The sequence below is a fragment of the Magnolia sinica genome, chromosome 5, assembly GCF_029962835.1.
Source record: "Magnolia sinica isolate HGM2019 chromosome 5, MsV1, whole genome shotgun sequence".
In the NCBI taxonomy this organism is placed as follows: Eukaryota; Viridiplantae; Streptophyta; class Magnoliopsida; order Magnoliales; family Magnoliaceae; genus Magnolia; species Magnolia sinica.
The window spans coordinates 102052358-102071332 of NC_080577.1; the positions used below are offsets into that span (position 1 = coordinate 102052358).

The window sequence follows — 18975 nt, forward strand, 5'->3', positions numbered from 1 at the left end:
TTGTTCTGGATGCAATAAACCCAAAAATAGAAAGACTGAAAACAACAAAAACCCACAATTTTCTTTTTTCTTTTTAAATCACATAAAATCAAAACAGCAGCAACATCGTAAGTGTTAGAGGAGAAAAAAGGCAAAATAGTCTCTTTCAAATTTCCGAAACCACCCACCTCATTACCCCTATGCTTGGAAAACCTCTAAAATCACATAAAATCAAAAAAACGAAACAACAAACTTCTGTAAAATAAATATTAAAAAAAAAGAAGATAAGAAGCACAACTTTCTTCAAATTTTCAAAATTTCCTTAAAAAAAAAAAAGAAAAAAAAAAGCCACCTCTTCTCCTATGCTAAGAAAAACCTAGAAATCAAAAACCTTAAAAATCAACAGAAACAACGATAACCAAAATGAAAATCACCTTTCCTTTGGCTTTTTTCTTTATAAGATTATATGGTCTGGCATTCCAAATTCAAAAGGACCAAAGACCCAATAGCAAAAACCCACCACTCTTTTTCCTCTGTGCAAAAATCGAAGAAAACAGAATCCTAAAAGAAAGCTTCAGAAATGAATTTTTTTACATTGCCATAGAAAAGCAAAAACAGGAAAAAATCTCACCTTTCGGTGCTTCTATTTACCTTCTCTCTCCAAATAGCATCTGCTTTTGTGAGAGTCAGATCTGTAGATCTATAATATCCTTGGGAAGAGAGAGGGGGCGAGGCCAGGGGAGGGTGCGAAGGAGGGGGCAGAGGCAGGCCAGGGAGTGTGGCGAGAGAGAGGGCAGCGACAGGGAGTGCGGCGCGAGAGAGAGGGCAGGGCGTGGACTTATGCATGTTAGGGTTTTTTTTTGTTTTAAATACATCGGATCGACGGTTCGGATCCACGGTCCCTGTCATGGATCAGTTCTACGGTTCGGATCAACGATTCGGTTAACAGTTCGAATCAACGGTTCGGTTCCGTTTTACATGACCTTAAACCGGAGCCGATCCGTAATCAACGGTTTTCAAATTTTGGGAACCGGAACCAGACCGTTAGCACCTTGGAACCGGACCAAACCGGACCGATCCAACGGTTTCGGTCCGGTTACATGGTTCCAACGGTTAAATGTGCACCCCTAGGTTAGAGTATCAATTCTTGGAGTAGTAATAATAATTTTTTTATCAAATGCCATAAAATTTTTTATCAAATGCCATAAAAGTTTCAAATTTTGGATAAGGGAGGATGTGCTCATCCTATCTTATCTAGAAAAGCCTTCCTTAAAAAGGGATGCGGGAGAGGTTTCCTGCATTTTTTCACATTTTATGCAATGGATGGTGTGGATCATCCACACGATAGGTGTAAAGAAATTTTATCAAAGTAATGTTTTATAATTTCAGATCTGGTCAATAATATTTTCGAAATAAATTTAATTGTTGGTATCTAACTATGTTAAGATAGATATCAACAGGTCATTTAATCCTAAGCACCAAAAGATATTAGTGACTTAAATTTCAGATCAATCTGATCCAAATGGCCCATCCACTGATCAAATTGATCTGAAATTTAAGCCACTAATATCTTTTGGTGCTTAGGACCAAATGACCCGTTCAAGTCTATCTTAACACAGTTAGATACTAGCAATTAAATTTATTCCTAAAATTTTATTGACTAGATCTAAAATTATAAAGCATCACTTTGTTAAAAAATTTCAAAACACATATAATGATGATGTGGATAGTCCACACCATCCATTGCATTTATCGCAAAGAAATTAACAAATTTTGTCACGCCTCGAAATTCGGATACAGAGTGCGCACCCTCGAACCAGAGTTACGGCACATGACTAGTACATCATGTGTATAAAAACCATTCGTTCATACCGTTTCAAGAGGCTTAGTTAAAATGTAAATTAAGTTTCCAAACTCAAACCTTAAGCAAAACATCTTACATTCATTTATTTCAATCACATACACATATATCCACCATCACAATTATTTATAGGCATTCAATCCACATATTGATAACATTCACAACAATTAATCACAGTACCACTGCCCACCCATTTGGGGCTTTATTAAACCATTCACTAACAAAAGATTTAACTATTCATAATTTTCAGTTACTCGACTTAAAATTTATTCAAATACATAATTAAAGGAATAACATGAGTTTAACTAGATATGTTAGTGATTTAACATATTCAACTCGTCTTCATCAAGATAGGGTCATATCCCTTGTGAATCGTCCATTGATTCACCTTCCTGCCCTAAAAGTTGAGCAATGGTTTCATCGTCCTCTAAATTAGTACGATTTTTCCATCAATAAAACATCGGTTGGACAGGCCCAGTGAGTAAACCCATCATGGCTCATGCACATCTTAATTAAATAGAAATGCATGAATGTCATGAGATGCATGGATGTGTGAATGCATCAAGTAGGTTGATTAGTCCACTCGCTTGAGTTGGATCCCATCAACCCGTATCTCTCCTTTTTGGAGTAGGCTTCCACCATCTTGGTAGACTTTCACATATTATGGGCATCCAAGGATGCTCCCTTAGGTCACCCAAAACTGTAAGTATCTATAGGTCATCCAAGGAGTGCTTGATGGGGACATCTCGTGCACACACACGCCCCCCTACGCACGTACGCAAGGAGGGCCCCACCATCGATCTGGATCGATAACAACGTCCAAGGAGGGTCTCCTAATTAGAAGACCGTCTCTTAGTTCCTTGGAGTGGACCCGATCGTCATGAGGATCCCACCATTGGATCTCATGATAATAGCCCACTACTCTAAATAGTCTAGTACTTTGGGTTTTGCTTATTATTGTTATTAGGAATATCATGGACGGTTTAAATTGTTTTGATTAGTTCTTATTTTTTATTACTTCGTCTCCAAGTAATAGGGTGCACACATAGCGTGGCTTTTGAGGTATAGGTTTTCTTATAAATAAGCAACCCCTTGTAGGATTTTATTCATTGAAGATTGAATAAAATTTCTGCGTTTTCCTGCTCCTCTCTGAGTTATGAAGCCTAATTGAGTGTGAAACCCTCCCTTCTTTAAAGGGCTAACTACCGTGATGCGAAGCCACACCCATCCCGATTCGCCCCCACCTCCTACCATCCATATTCATCTTCTCCTACAGTCATCCAACCTTCAAATCCACCATTATTTTGCAGTCAATCCTTCTCTACAGAATCAGGCCCTATAAGAGAGCTGAAACTTCGGCGGAGCACCGTGCTCAAACTCGTCATCCGTTCGATCTGAAAATCAGTGTGTGGATGGCCCATCTATGGCCGACCAACCGTTGCTGGCCATTTTTGGGTTTGTGGGCCCCACACACGTGCGGGCCACAATCCACGCACATGCGTCAGGCCCGCTTGCTGCCCACACATGCGGGCTGATTCCAGGTTCTTTTCCTCCTCTCATTCACTCCTCTCTCGCCTTATTTCCATAACTCTAGCCCTAGATCATCTCAAATCCCCAAGTTCTATTTTACTTTTGCGACTCTAGGGTTTCCCGAATTGAAACGTGTGAATTCCTTGGATTGGGGAAGTAATCCTTTGCATGTGTGAATGAATCTACTCTCTTTTGATAATTGTTTGGTCTATAATTTTAAATTGGTCAAGCCCCAACATGCGTAGGCTTGGACCCTTGTAAATTCCCCCTTGTTGAATGCTTGACTTTATGTGGGATGTGGAATTTTTGTGATTGGTTCTAAATTAGTATGATCTAAAGTCTGAAATCTTGCATATCATACTTATTTCCATGTCCTGCATCAGTGCCCCCAGGTATTCAGTGCAGTTATGTGATGCATGACATGAATGCATGAGAATGACTGGTGCATGGTATTAACAGTTGTCATACACACACACACACACATGAGTGCATGTGTGTGTACATAACAACATATGGCATTTCAATTATCAACAAATTCAACAAACATTCAATACAAAAGATCACAATCATCAAAACAATGAGATGACAATTTTAATAATAATGGAGAGGAAACACGTTGGGATCACTCACCAATATTTGGTGATGTAGATTCCTAGACGTTACCCAAAAATTAATCAAGGGACAATCACCTAAATACATAACACAATCAAATATATTTACGTTTTCGGTAGTTTGCATAATCTATCTCAGCTTATTAATCACCTAATTTAGGACCCGCATGAGGAAACTAACCATTGATTTGAATCTCTTTAACTTTCATTCTTAATATGTGATTATAGATTTACAGACTTAGAAATTCATTAACAGAAAAATAAAAAAAAAAAAAAAAAAAGCTTAAGAGACCAAGACGACCTTAAAATTTAGTGCACTTGAAACTAAAATAAATAGTTAAATATTTTTATTTTTTAATTAAGAAACAAAAACAAGTAAAAAAAGGTTCACCAATGTAACATAACTTGCAGTCCAGCCAGTTGGACGAATAGATTCTTTTTAAAAGATTGTTCTAAAGAAAGCCACGACGATGCTTTTCACAAGGGGAGGGAGTGAGACGCACTTATAAAGGGCCCAAAGAAGGATTTTATTTATTTATTTTTTTTTTTTTTTTTGGGGGTGCGAGAAAACGGTAAGTTTTTTTTTTCATTTTTCATTTTTCATTTTTTTCTTCTGAAAATCAATTGCAGCGCCGTTCCGATGCACTACTACATTGCGTTTTACAAAGTAGCCCATTACATACTCATATCGTGTAACGGATCACACAATCACCATTACATAATGGTCGTTACGTAACTGTGTTGGAATTCCTTAGTCATCATACGAAGTGGCGCCTCTAGCCCACTTGTATCAATTATATATGTAGATGATTTTAAGATTATAAAGAATGACAGTAAAGGAATTGATGATCTTAAGAAATATCTTCATCGTAAATTCCTAATGAAAGATTTGGTCATCTTTGATATTTCCTTGTTTGAGGTTGCCAGATCAAAGGAAGGCATTAATCTATCTTAACATAAATATCTTTTGCATTTACTCACAAAAACTAGCTTTTGTAGCACTAAGCTAGTTGATACACCAATGGATCCAGATCATGAACTAAGTAGGGCTCAAGGAGATGTGGCTGACTAAAAAAGGTATAGAAGATTGGTTGAAAAAACATATCTACCTAACAATTACTTGGCCAAATACATCATATGATGAGAGTGTGGTGAGTTAATTTATAAATTCTCCTACAGTGCATCACATGGATGCAATTGTCTAAATTTTGTAACATCTTAATGGAGCACTAGGCCAAAGAATTTTATTTAAAAGGAATAATCATCTTCAATTTGTAAGATATTCTGATGCAAGTTGGGCAGGCCCCGGGACTGATACGCAGTCTACAACTGAATATTGCACATTTGTAGGAGAAAATTTGGTCGCGTGGAAGAGTGAAAAGAAGTGTTGTAGCCTAATCAAGCACTAAGGCATAATACGAGGCAATGGTTCAAACCACTTGTGAGCTCGTGTGGATTAAGAAATTGTTTGAGGAAAAAGGGTTTTGCAGTGAACCTACCAACAAAATTATTTTGTGATGATCAACCAGCCTCTCAAATTGCAAACAATCTAGTTTATCACAAAAAAAAAAAAAAAAAAAAAGAAGAAGAAGATGTTGAGGTCAACCATCATATCATACATGAGAAAGTTTCTTAAATGGTATTTAGGCTCCATGGACAAATTTCTAAAAGGGTATTTACAAATTCCAACTTGCCACATAAATTCAGTCAGTATGTTTCAATCTATCTCCCCTCTAACTCGTTATCCTATTACAACCACACACATCCTTAAATTTTTTATTATAAATCACTCAAATGATTTCGAAATTACATGATCTTAGGCTTGTCAAAAAGGTAAATAAATAGGTTTTCAAGCAAGACCATATTTCACATTATATATCTTTTAATGCCCCCAAAGTGGGCGTAACAGAAGTGACAGGAATACTAGGTGAGAGTGTGAGACTTTATCTCTATCTAGAACTGTGTTTTAAATAGCACATAGCATAAAGCATAGCGTTTGGCCCTATATAGGAAGAGGGCAAGCTACATAACATATAGCATACGTACACGATACTTAAAATTTTTTAATTAAAATAATAGAAAATTATGATAAATTTTACAAAATGCATAATTCCTATGAGTTTTTTACTGTGAATTTGGATCGTCAACCACATATTTCCACGCAAAATCTCTCTCTCTCTCTCTCTGCCTTCAGACATCTCTAAGTGTGGGCTCTTTTTTTTATTGAAACATCACAAATTCACAATATGGACCACAATTTGGATGGTTTGGATTGATCTAATTGCTCTATCCACGATATGGACCGCAATTTAGATGATCCAAATTGATCTACTGTAGTGTCAAAATCGATGTTGAACTAGCATAGAAGAAAAACTATATATATATATATATATATAAAGGAGATTTTGGGTAGAATATGCTACGCTACGCTACATGTAGCATAAGCTACATGCTCTGTAGCTTACGCTACATGTCCCTGGTACTTGCCTCATAGCTCACACTTCCAGGGAGCTACCCTACTTGCATATGCTAAGTAGGGTTTTAGGTTTTTTTTTAGCTACCGTACACTACGAGTGCTACCGAAAACACTGATCTAGAAAACTAAAAAAATAGGAGAAAAACTATGTCGAGTTGGTAATCACTCAATTAGAGGACTCTTCATGTGGAAACCACAATCGTGGCCCAACATTTCAAGTGATCATGATTACAAACCTTCAAGGTCAAAGATGCAAACATTCAGGTTGTGCGGCAAAAATATGGGCTTCTGGTGGTTCAATCACGGGTCATACAAAAATCAACTTTAACTAAACGATTTAAACCATCCAATCAATTGCCAGCCAAATTGGTTGTCCAAACTAGTTATAGAAAAAAGGTCCCGTCATGGATGATTGGAAATAAAATGTCAAACATGCATAACCTAATTTTAATTTCTCTATCTAATACCTCTTTACAATCACTAGGATTTAACAATCATAATCTTCAAATCAATGGCACAAAAATGCACGGTCCAGACTGAATATTATAAAACAAGACAAATAATCAACCTCAACCATCCATTACACAGTTTAGAGTTCAAGTGCACATGTTTTTCACAAATTGCTTTGATTGGACAGTCCTAACTATCCGATTGACAGACTGCAATTTGGATGGCCCATACAAACTGGTATTAAGGTGTTAAGAATGGTTTTTCCATCATGTTGGCCCCACCTTAGATTGACAATATCTCTCGACAAGCATCTTGATCATGGTTTTAAATCCGTATGGGGTATCATATCATCCACCACTGATACAGCCCCATATCTCCCCGCATCGCCCCTAGATCAGGCAGTTATGGGCCGATGCAGCTGTATCAGTCGTGGGTGAACTAGTACAAGTCAAACAATACGTAACAGTCACAGACAACTTTAAAACTTGATCTTCATTGGAAAATCCTTCTCATCAGATCAATTGTTTTTTTTTAAGGTCCAGCAAATGAATTATAACAAAATGGTGCCACGATCAATCTGGGCACTCATCAGGTTCACATGACACTTCATTGGATTAATTATATCTCTCAAGAAGATCATAAAACTGGTTGAAAGACAATTCCATGGACATTCCAGATCAATTCTAACTAATAGGGACCAATGATTTATGTCAATAAATGGCAGGCCCCTATCCACCTGCAAACCACAACACTCATCAACATTCAATATGAAGTGCAAAACTAAGGAAAAAAAAAAAAGAAGAAGAATAAGAAGAAAATACCTCATATTTCTCCAAATGCTCATGCCAAGTCTTAGCATCCCAAAAATCAACTCCCATTTCACCCCAGAATCTACCAACTTTCAAGTCTGTGTGCATTTCCACAACTTCGGCTTGCTAACAAAAGAAAAGAAAAAAAAAAGGACAAAATAACAACAACCAATGTAATAAACGGATAGACAATAAGCAAATGTTTGGATGCACTATGAAATCAAATTGCAGTTAGTATTCCACTAATGAGGAAAGAGAACTCACCTGCAGCACTCCCAGTCGTACAGGGTGTTCTTAGCCATAGACGGCATTAATTGGGGGAGTGGTGCAGGCGCCTATACTAGATCAGTTCTCATGTGGAAATAACTAAATCGCAATCTCCTACTTCAGCATTCATACCAGTGGTCAGTACTCTAAATTGCAATATCCTTACTTTCAAGCTGGACTTGAGAAGGAACATAACTGCAATATGGAGACTACTTACTATTTACGATCACTGGAAAAACATTTTCAGCTTTCCCACATCGTCTTGATTAGGCCCAATGATCCTAATACAATCCACTCATGCATTAAAATGTGGCATTTTAAAATCTACTCACTTGATTAACCAAGACGACTGTCGGAACCAAGAAAACAGCAATGAAATCAGAAGGCTTCCTCAGCTGATAAGCATAAGACCGCAGAAGCATGATCGCAATCAAAGTCTTCCCGGAACCAGTCTCCAGGAACACGATCGTGTTCTGCTTCACTGCCTTCTCCAGAGCTTCTAACTGATAACTGCATTACCAAATAAAATCCATAAAATCCAAAAACATATACATATAAACCTCGTGGAATACAAAAACGAATAGGAGGAATCGTACTTCCGGGCAAATGTTTCCGGAGGCTCTGATTCGGAATCGGGCAAGAGCTTCCGATGCTTCCGACCATCTTGATTTTCTACCATGTTAGTCTTCGCTGCTTCCATCGCTCCACTCTGCATTGCCTTTCTAGTTCTTACAAGAAAAGAAGATTCAAATAGCTTCTTTTCCGGAAGGAAGAAAAAACAGCTTTCAGGAAACGAGATTCAAATAGCTCTTTTTTTTCTTTTTTCTTTTTTTGAAAGGAAGAGAACTTAGTTTTTCAGGAAATGAGATTTAATGCTTCATTCAAAAAAAGAGTAAATAACTGCTTGTAGATTTTTTTTATTTTATTTCATTTTTTGGTTTTTTTTTCCTTTTTTTTCTTTTTTGAAGATTGAAAAACTTTCGAAGGCTTTCGTCACTCTCTCTCTCGGAAGTCTCGGTAATGCATTTGAAGTGCTCGATGAAACGCGCTCGTGTATTTAAAGTGATCGAAGAATGGTTTGCTTGTTCGCTAAGGAATGGAGAGGAGAGAGAAAGGAAGAGCGGGACTTCTCGGAAAAGGCCGAGAAGTGCAAACGAAGAGAGAGATGGAACGCAGAGAGAGATGGAACGCGGAGTGCCTTGGACACGACTGTTCCCGTTCACAAATTAGGTGGGGCCCACCGTGATTTTTTTGAGAAATCCACCCGTCCATCCTTTTTTTCCAGATCATGTTTGTTGAGAACTTGGAAATGAAGTACATCCAAAACTCAAGTGGACCACACGACAGGAAAAAGTGGGTGAAAAATGCTTACCGTTGAAATTTCAATGGTTCTACCTTGATGTTCACATGCCATCCAAACCGTTCATGAGGTCATTCCTTATGAGATGAACTGAAAACAAAGAAAATTATCCTTTGCAGTTCTTCTGTGGCCCCACGAATGTTTGAACTATCCTCACTCTTTCCTGTAGTGTGGCCCACTTGAGGTGTGGATCTAACTCATATTTAGAGGCATCCCCCAACATGACCTGGAAAATTAAATGAACGGATGGATTTCTCACAAACATCATGGTGGGCCCCACCTTAGAAGGCAGGGACTCGGACAGGGCGACGCAGGCAATCTGCGTCGTAGAGGGTTTGCGCTACGTCACATAGAGTGCTACGTTTGCTGTCACCTTCCCTGCACGTAGCTGCATTTGTAACCGTTGTCATCCACATCATCTATCTGAACCGTCCATTAGTTCCAGCCCACTCTTGATAGGCTGCTTGGAAAATATCATATTAATCGGATGATCCTAGTCATCTATTTGTTTTATGTGCAAAAACGAATGGTTAAGATAGTTCCGCTCATCATGTTTAGGAGCGTCAGATTGCTGTGATTTTTGCACAGCGGCAGAAGAAGATTGCATTGGACCTGATGGATGGTGCAGATAGGGATTGTGAAGATCAAGAAGTTCAAATGCAATAACGTGCAGAGCAAGGATTACAATTCCAATAACATGGCCCAAATATCGTTATCGAATCTCGATGCATCATCATAACGTCAATATTTTGGAGGAAAAAGGGCGTGGTGATCCAGACCGTTGATCTTATTAGAACTGGTGACGTGGATTTCCTGAAATCGTATAAGATACGGTTATAACTCTCTAACTGTGGACGCGGATTGCCTGTGTCACCCTCAACGCAGGAATTTCGGGAACTAAGAGTAGGTAGGGCCCAACTTGGGAAGCGGACTCAGTACGGTAAGCGTACTGAGTAAACTCTGTGGGCCCCAGTGTCTTACAAATGAAACAGATCCAAATCTCAAATGGGACACATGATAGAAAGTGTGAGGATTGAACGTCCACCGTTGAAAATTTCGATGGATAGGATCAAGTTAATGTTGTTTTCATTTAAGTGGAAATGTCCAATGGTTTGAATGAATGGTTTGGATGCCATCTAAATATCACGGACGATCTTGGGAGGTTCAATCTGTCGGCATTTACTTACTTTTTATTGTAACGTAGCCACTCAAGTTTTTGTTCTGCCTTGTTTTTTTACTTTATTTGGTAACATGATTTTGAAAAAGGCTCGTGCCTTAAAATGAGATGGAGAAACAGATGGATGGCATGGATATAAGAAAAATACATCAAAGTGGGCCCCACAATTAGGGATTTACAGCCAAGGAAGTTGCATCCCAATTTATGTAGCTAACTGTGAAGGTCTCAAGTATTTAAGAGCTAAGATCTACCGGGCTTATAGATTGGTCTTGCATTATAACACCTTAAACCTCAGCACCCGATTACAGAGACATTGATCATGAGTTTTCGGGTGTTAACCAAATAAAATGCACATGTGACATCGTTCATATTCGTATTCATTTTACATATGAACAATTAAAATTGTGCAATTTAAATTACCAGATCTAAAGCGAGATAGAGATAACAAAATAAATAAATATGGGGCTGACAGTAAAGATATAATTAAAATATGGTATCCACCTAAATGAGGATTAGACAAGCCACAACATATATACCCAAAATAATTAAAGTGTAAATTTTTCTATTTGATCTAATTACTTCGGTGGTGCAAGCCACTCTAAACTTATCCATCTGATATTTCGATAGTACCTACTCAATAATATTGTCTAGTTGGTGTTTTAAAACACCGTCCCATAGTGAAAGTGAGTGATCAACTCAGTGGTTCCATTAGATCTAAGTTACACATGTTATCAATTCCACTAGCACAAGTAATGATAAAGCAACTTAAACACTCAGTTTCTAAATGCTCTTATTAATGCATGTGCACGTTGTCATGAGACGATGCATACTCTCACAATCCAACATTCTCTCATAAGCGACTCTAACACCACATTCGCAAATGCCAACACTCTCTCAATAAGCGACCACAACACCCAAGTTGACACAACTTATGCTAATGCAATGCTATGAATGTTTATGTTAGCCGAGTATTTAATTAAGTTTGTTCATCCTGCAATACTGGGAAAGCTGAAACACCTCTATTTAATCAATGGCTTTATCCAGATCACTTGGCCTAGAGCGGCCATAGTGGCTCTGAGCCTGCGATTTATGATCTAAATTTATGTATCACACATTTAACTCACAAATTAATAATTTCAAAGGTACGGTATGATACCCAAATGCATGAAGATTAATTTGGCATGGGTCGTCACCCAATACCGAGTATGATCACTCAGTTCTGAGGTGCGGGCTTGTCACATAAAACCAAATCACCATAAGAAAAATGGCTCGTCACCCAATTTCATTAATGTCTGGGTCGTTCGAACGGTACTCTAGCACGGAATCATCAGCCAAGTAATTTGACGAGGGTCGTTCGAATAAGAATCTATCACTTCTTGTGCTCACTAGTCACCATGAGGATGTTGTCACCCCAAGGTAGGCCGACATCACGGACACAGTATCTCATACTACCATGTCCGCCTTCCGATGCTTGGAGATCGTATCACTAACGGTTAATAGTAGGTCTCTCAAAGGTATGGGGTGCTTCAGATTCAGGCAGGCGTGATCATACATGGTGAACACACACGGTTGGTCAGCTGTTAAGCTAATTCAGTTGACTCGGACAAACTCCGGTATAACTGGCATTGGGTGCAAACATCCCATGTAGTCCGACTACTGTCGGTTATCCGTGTTCAGTTTGGATCAATCAGACTAGTCTGAGGCAGCCAGCCCAATCAGGGCCACTCTCGTGGATTCGCGGCTTACCGGCCAATCCGACTACCCAGGTAGTCCCAATCAGTCAATTACACTAATAAATGCGACTAACATGGATGGATATAAACAATGAATTCAGAGTATCCTACTTTATAGTGCATTTCATCGAACATATAAGTGACATTACATTAAAATAACAATACATGGAAAGTAAGCAGTCATATATGTGCGCACTGGTTAGCATGCATTCATTTACGTATTATATCAATTATAAATCAACACTGATTATCATACATTGGCCCATACATTACCATAATCAATAATTGGCACTGGTTAGCATGTATCCGTCTACACACTACATATTCATAAATCAACATTAATTATCATGCATTGGCCCATATATTACAAAAATCAATAATAGGCACTGGTTAGCATGCATCTGTCTACACACTATACATTCACAAATTGACACTAACTATCATACATTCATCCATTCACTACATAAATCATTAATTGTGGCGTAAGTTTGATAATTGACAACCTAAAGTAATGGTCTGCAATGATCAGTCAGTTCTAAGGTGCGGGCTTGTCACATAAAACCAAATCACCACAAAGAAAAGGACTCGTCACTTAATTTCATTAATGCCCGGGTCGTTCGAACTGTACTCTAGTACGGAACCATCAGCTAAGTAATTTGACGAGGGTCGTTCAAACAAGGATCTATCACTTCCTGTGCTCACTAGTCAATACGAGGATGTCGTCACCCCAGGGTAGGCCGACATCACAGACACATTGTCTCATACCACCATGCCCGTCTCCTGATGCTTGGAGATCGTATCAGTAACGGTTAATAATAGGCCTCTCAAAGGTATGGGGTGCTTCAAATTCAGGCAAACGTGATCATACATGGTGAACACACAGGGTTAGTCAGCTGTTAAGCTAATTCAGCTGACTCGGACAAACTCCAGTATAACCGGCATTGGGTGCAAACATCCCGTGTAGTCCGACTACTGTCGGTTATCCGTATTCAGTCTGAATCAATCAGACTAGTCCGGGGCAGTCAACCCAATCGGAGCCACTCCCGTGGATTCGCGGTTTTCTGGCCAATCCGACTACCCAGGTAGTCCCAATCAATCAATTGCACTAATAAATTGACTAATGCAACTAACATGGATGGATATAAACAATGAATTCAGAGTATCCTACTTTATAGTACATTTCATCAAACATGTAGGTCACATTACACTAAGATAACAATACATGGAAAGTAAGTAGTCATACATGTGCGCACTGATTAGCATGCATTCATTTACGTATTATATTAATCATAAATCGACACTAATAACATATATTAGCCCATACATTACCTGAATCAACAACTGGCACTGGTTAGCATGCATTCGTCTACACACTACACATTCATAAATCAACACTAATTATCATGCATTGGCCCATATATTACAAAAATCAATAATAGGCACTGGTTAGTATGCATCCGTCTACACACTATACATTTACAAATCAACACTAACTATCATACATTCATCTATTCACCACATAAATCATTAATTGTAGCGTAAGTTTGATAATTGACAACCTAAAGTAATGGTCTGCACCTTGAAGTGGTGCGCCGTGTTTGGGGGCTCGTTCCTAGCTTAAGTTCCCACGAATTAACTCTCTAACGTCCTGCAACAAGACGATGGGTTCATAATGGATCATGCAATTGGTTCTCAAGAGAAAACCCACATAAAAAGGTTGGTTTCTCACCTCAAATCGTTACCGGGAGAAATTCCGGCAATACGGCGTGGTGCGGATGCGTCGTTGCCGATGGGGGTGGGGTGGATCCTCTACACCAGCTCCTCTCCCTTGTTCCTCTCTCTCTCTCTCTCTCTCTCTCTCTCTCCCTCTCTCTCTCTCTCGGCAATAAAATTTTGTATAGGAGTGAGGGGGTGTTAAATGAGGCTTTACATATGGCCAGAAATATTTGAAATGGCCTTAGACCTCCATTTTCTATCAAACTTGTCCTAGGGGAAGTCAGTTTTGGATTTACAGGGCCTTCCGGGGGGCCACTAGCTTATCTACACCATCGGGTAGGTGCCCACCATGGGATCTACGTTTCATCATAACTGGGCGGCAATCGGATGCTCCGATTAGCCGTGGGGGCCCCACTTGTGATGGACGGTCATCGGTGATCAATCGATACTGTGACTATACGGATACGAGCGGGGAAATATCGTTAACTCGTACCTCAAGTTTGGTTGTAACTCAATGGTTGGAAAGTCGTAATTTGGCAAAAAAGCAAAGAGCCTAATTCACTTAAACTTTCAGGTTTCTATTTAGGCCATTTGCACGTCCCATGCACCCAACCTTTGGCCCGAGTTGAGCGAATCTAGAAACTATCCCGGTTCGACATCCGTGATGGACGTCAAGCCTGGTAAGATGGTCGTTATTTTATAGTTTCGAGTCTAGCGGTTCACTAATGAGTGGTTTATAGCTTATTCGGATAATCAAGGCATTTTCCAGACGAATTGGGCAACGAGATTTCTCATGCATAATTATTAGGGTTTGGATTAGCTAAATTCATAGTGTGGCCTATTCGCAATTGGTGGAAATGGTAATTCGGTTCTAATCACCCTAATCAATTACTATAATTCAACTATACTTAAAGCTATCTGAATTAGTAAAATATATTTTAAAAAATAGAAAATATTATTTTAATTAAATAGAATGATTCTTAGTATTAGAAGAAATTCATAAGAAGGCATCGAATACAAAAACTCTAATATGAAAAAGATATACACGGTTCATCGGCAACATGTGATTGCAGAAATTTTCAGTTTTAATAGGTTTATTTCATATAATAATTTTGATAATTTTTATTATTATATTATTTTTATTATTTTTTTAGCAATTCATCATCAAGTCTACTTTATCTCTACCAAATTTTATTACATTTCGATGTATATAAAAATTCTAAAAATTATGGGAGTACCAGCTGTCTGAAACGAATAATTTTAATATAGTTTCTAAAAATTTATTAAATTAACACTCTTTTAGTTTAGTTTTTATTATTTATTTATTTTGATATAAAAATAGACTCATCAAGCTTCAATCTACCTTTTGAATCATTTCAATCGGAGTTATAGAAAAATAAATATGAATTTTTGAAGTCATTGCACTGAAACTGTCAGAATCCGAACGCGCAGAATATTACTGAACAGAGTTACTCTGTGCAACTGAGCCCTGCTGTCCAGATTTGCTTGGTTGCTCAAGGTTTACTTAGTACAACCGAGCAGGGCTGCCCCAGTTTGCTCAATGCAATTGAGTTCCAATCGATGCAACCGAACCTTGTTGTCCATATTTTTTAAAATTCTCATATTTCACTCAGTTGGGCGGTTCTGGTGGATCCAAGGTAACTCCTTTTGGCCCTAAACATGTGTGAATACACACACGGACAAGTGCTTAAGTTCATAAATCAAATGTACTGCCTAAGGATGTCTAATTCCTAACTGGCAAAAATCTGAGGTGTTTCATGCATCCCTATCTTCAATGGGCTTGATGACATGGACTACCTAAATTAACAAACCATGGGCCACATATGTATGAAATAAGCACATAAGGACTGGAGATTCCTAGTTCCCTCTTAGAAAAGTTTTTTAGTTGGGAGGTGGACTGGGTACAACCAACATTGGGACCCAGTTACAGACGGATAGTCCTGCCAAGGGCTTTATGCGGCCACTGTGATGTATGAGTTTTATCCACTTTATTCATCCATTTTGACAAATTTTTTTAAGTGATGAGCTTAATAACAAGATTGATCTAAGGGTTAAGTAGACCACACCATAAGAAACAATGAGGATTGAATACCTACAGTTGAAAACCTCTTGAGTGCCACAGAAGTTTTGGATCAAACTTTTATTCATGTTTTTTATCCCTTCATCCAGGTCCATGTGATCTTATGAACAGGTTGGATGGCAAATAAATATGATGGTGGGCACTTGGGAACGTTTCAATGGTGGATGTCATTGTCATTATTACTTGTAGTGCGGTTTACTTGAGCCTTCTATTTGCCTTAAGGGGGGGGGGAGGACTTAATTCGTGTCATTTATGGAAGCAGTGCGGGGCCTACGCAATGTCTGCGGAATAACAATTCTCTACATCATTTTCTTAAGGGTTTTTTTTTTTTTTAATACGTGCATATCGTAAGTTACCATCAATAATTTTGAAAATGGTTTTTTCAACTACACATCTATTGAGATATTGCATCATCTAGAGTGTGTTGTAGATATTTCCCAAACTTGGAGATACTCTTGAGCTAAAAGAGATAGAGGTAATCTATGAGATTTATCTTTAGGTAGTGATCTAATATCTCCCCCCAAACAGATGAGGCAATCATGCACTATCAGTTTGGTACACAAAATTGGAAAGCGTGATGAAGAGAGTCCTTTGGTGAAGATATCATTAATTTGACCTTGAGAAGAGACATAATGAATGTTAAGATCTTTACATATTACTCTCTACTGAATATAATGCTAATTAACCTCAACATGTTTTGTTCCTGCGTAAAAAATTAGATTTGAGGCTAATGAGATAACACTTATATTGTTGCACCAAATAATTGGTGGAGATGGAAGAAACACATAAAGATTTTTAAGGAGTAATATTATCTAGAAGAGCTCAAATACGGTATGAGCAAGGGATCGATATTCAAATTCTGTGTTAGATCGAATTGTCAGTTGTTTCTTAGAACTCCATGAAATAATATTATAACCTAAGTAGACACAAAAACTACTAGTTGATTTCGAATCATCAGGATTTCTCGATCAGTTGGAATTCGAGTAGGCTTGTAATTGAAGATCACTAGATGAGATGCGAATACCATGAGTGATAGTTCCCTTTATATATATATATATAATGCTATCTTTATTGTATTGATGATTTAATATACATCCATTCGAATGAGGGCATGAGATACAAAAACACAATCGGTTCCTAACTATCATATACCGGAAACAAAAAACAAAGCTTGGGAGAAAGAGAATGCCGCAATAAGGAAGGAGAGGCTGGACAGGGGCAGTCTATCCAGCCCGATCTAAGGAAGTTGATTGGGGGGGATAGACTGGAGGGAACAATTACCCAACTCCTTTCTTGGTTTTTCGGCATCTGATTCGGCCCATACTTGCTTCGTGCAATACGAGGTTCCCTCTAATGAGACGGGGGAGGTCTGAGGGGCTGAGATACAATTTATCGGAGAGCTACTACTGACCAAGTTGGCAAGCCCGCCCGCCACAACATTTCCTTCATGAGTAATAGTTCCCTTTATATATTGAAGTATGCATTTCATAGTTATCAAGTGTTCTTCGGTCGATTTATATATATAAATTGACAAACTTGATTAACTGCATAGGAGAGATTTGGTTGAGTCCATGTGAGATATTGAAGAGCACCAACAATATTGGGATATTTAGTTATGTCATGAAGAGGATAGGCATTTTCTTGCACAAGTTTTCTATTACATATAGCCATATATGAGTATGGTTTTAGCACCGATCATAGATGTGCATAAAAAGAGTTTCAAAGCATACTTATTTTGGGAGTGAAAAATTTCATTATGGCCCCTAAATACTTCAAGTCCAAGAAATGAGTGAAGGGGACCCATGTCCTTCATTGCAAATAGGTTGCCCAATGTTGAAATAAGAAAATTTATAGTGAATGGGTTACTACCTGTTATAACAATATCATTGACGTATATTAATAGAATAGTTATATGCGAGGCAGTGCGATGAATAAAAAGGGATGGATCAGCTTGAGACCTAATGAAGCCCAACTCTATTAAATAGTTGGTAAAGCTGTCAAACCAAATTCGTGGAGCCTGTTTGAGCCTATAAATAGCTTGTGTGGGCGAAACATTTGATTTGGTAGCTGAGGATCCACAAAACTGGGAGGTTGTTTAAGACGACCTGCCCCACCGTTGTGATATTATCCGCTTTGAGGTCTCTCCCTCACAGCTTTAAAACGCGTTACAACAGTTAAGGGAGAGCCTCCACATATAATCGGGACTTCGAATAACTGCCCAAGCGATGTGAGACAAAGTTCTGTCCACAATCACCTACATCAATAGCTCGCCCAGGCACCCAACCACGCCCACATCACGCCCGCCCACATTGGAGCCGGGACCGGGGCGTCATATTGTTTCATATAAATATCCTCTTGGATAGTGTCATATAAGAATGCATTGTGGATGTCCAATTGGCGAGCGAGCCAACCGAATTTAACTGCAAGTACGAGAATAACTTATATTGTTGTTGGTTTGGCGACGAGGCTAAATGTTTCCGTGAAGTCAATTCCAACTTGTTGATGATATCATTTGGCAATGAAGCAAGCTTTATAACGTTCAAGAGAACCATCTGATAAGCTCTTTATGCGATAAACTCATTTACATCCCACTATATTTTTCACTTGAGATGATGGAACTATTGATCAAGTTCCTTGTTTCTATAGAACCATAAATTATTTTGCCATAGTAACCCACCACTCAGGGCTTTGTGATGCTTGTGAGAAGCTTGTGGGTTCAACACGCCTTGAGTTGGACAATAACACCATTGGTAATGGATTACGAGTGCTTAACAAAACATGCCTTTTGGTGATACCATTTTTAACTCGAGTAATTAGAGGATGGATGTTACATTGCCATTTGGGTGTATGTGGATGAAGTAGTTAATGGTGGTGAGGGAGTAGACGACTGAGTGGATAGGTAAGG

At 38.5% G+C, this 18975-nt stretch overlaps 1 protein-coding gene across 2 annotated transcripts in view; it reads right to left on the minus strand.

Moving 5' to 3' along the window:
- Positions 1 to 8818, minus strand: part of LOC131246466 (endoribonuclease Dicer homolog 2) — a 53713-nt gene extending 44895 nt beyond the window's left edge. For both annotated transcript variants that reach the window (XR_009171382.1, XM_058246631.1), the window contains exons 1-3: positions 8580 to 8818; positions 8316 to 8493; positions 7729 to 7842 (exon numbers count right to left, since the gene is read on the minus strand). Coding sequence is in view for 1 of the 2 variants with exons in the window: in XM_058246631.1 (XP_058102614.1) it covers positions 7729 to 7842; positions 8316 to 8493; positions 8580 to 8698 (411 nt within the window). In the remaining variant the exon portion in view is untranslated. The remainder of the gene's footprint in view (positions 1 to 7728; positions 7843 to 8315; positions 8494 to 8579) is intronic.
- Between the last annotated feature and the right edge of the window lie 10157 nt (positions 8819 to 18975).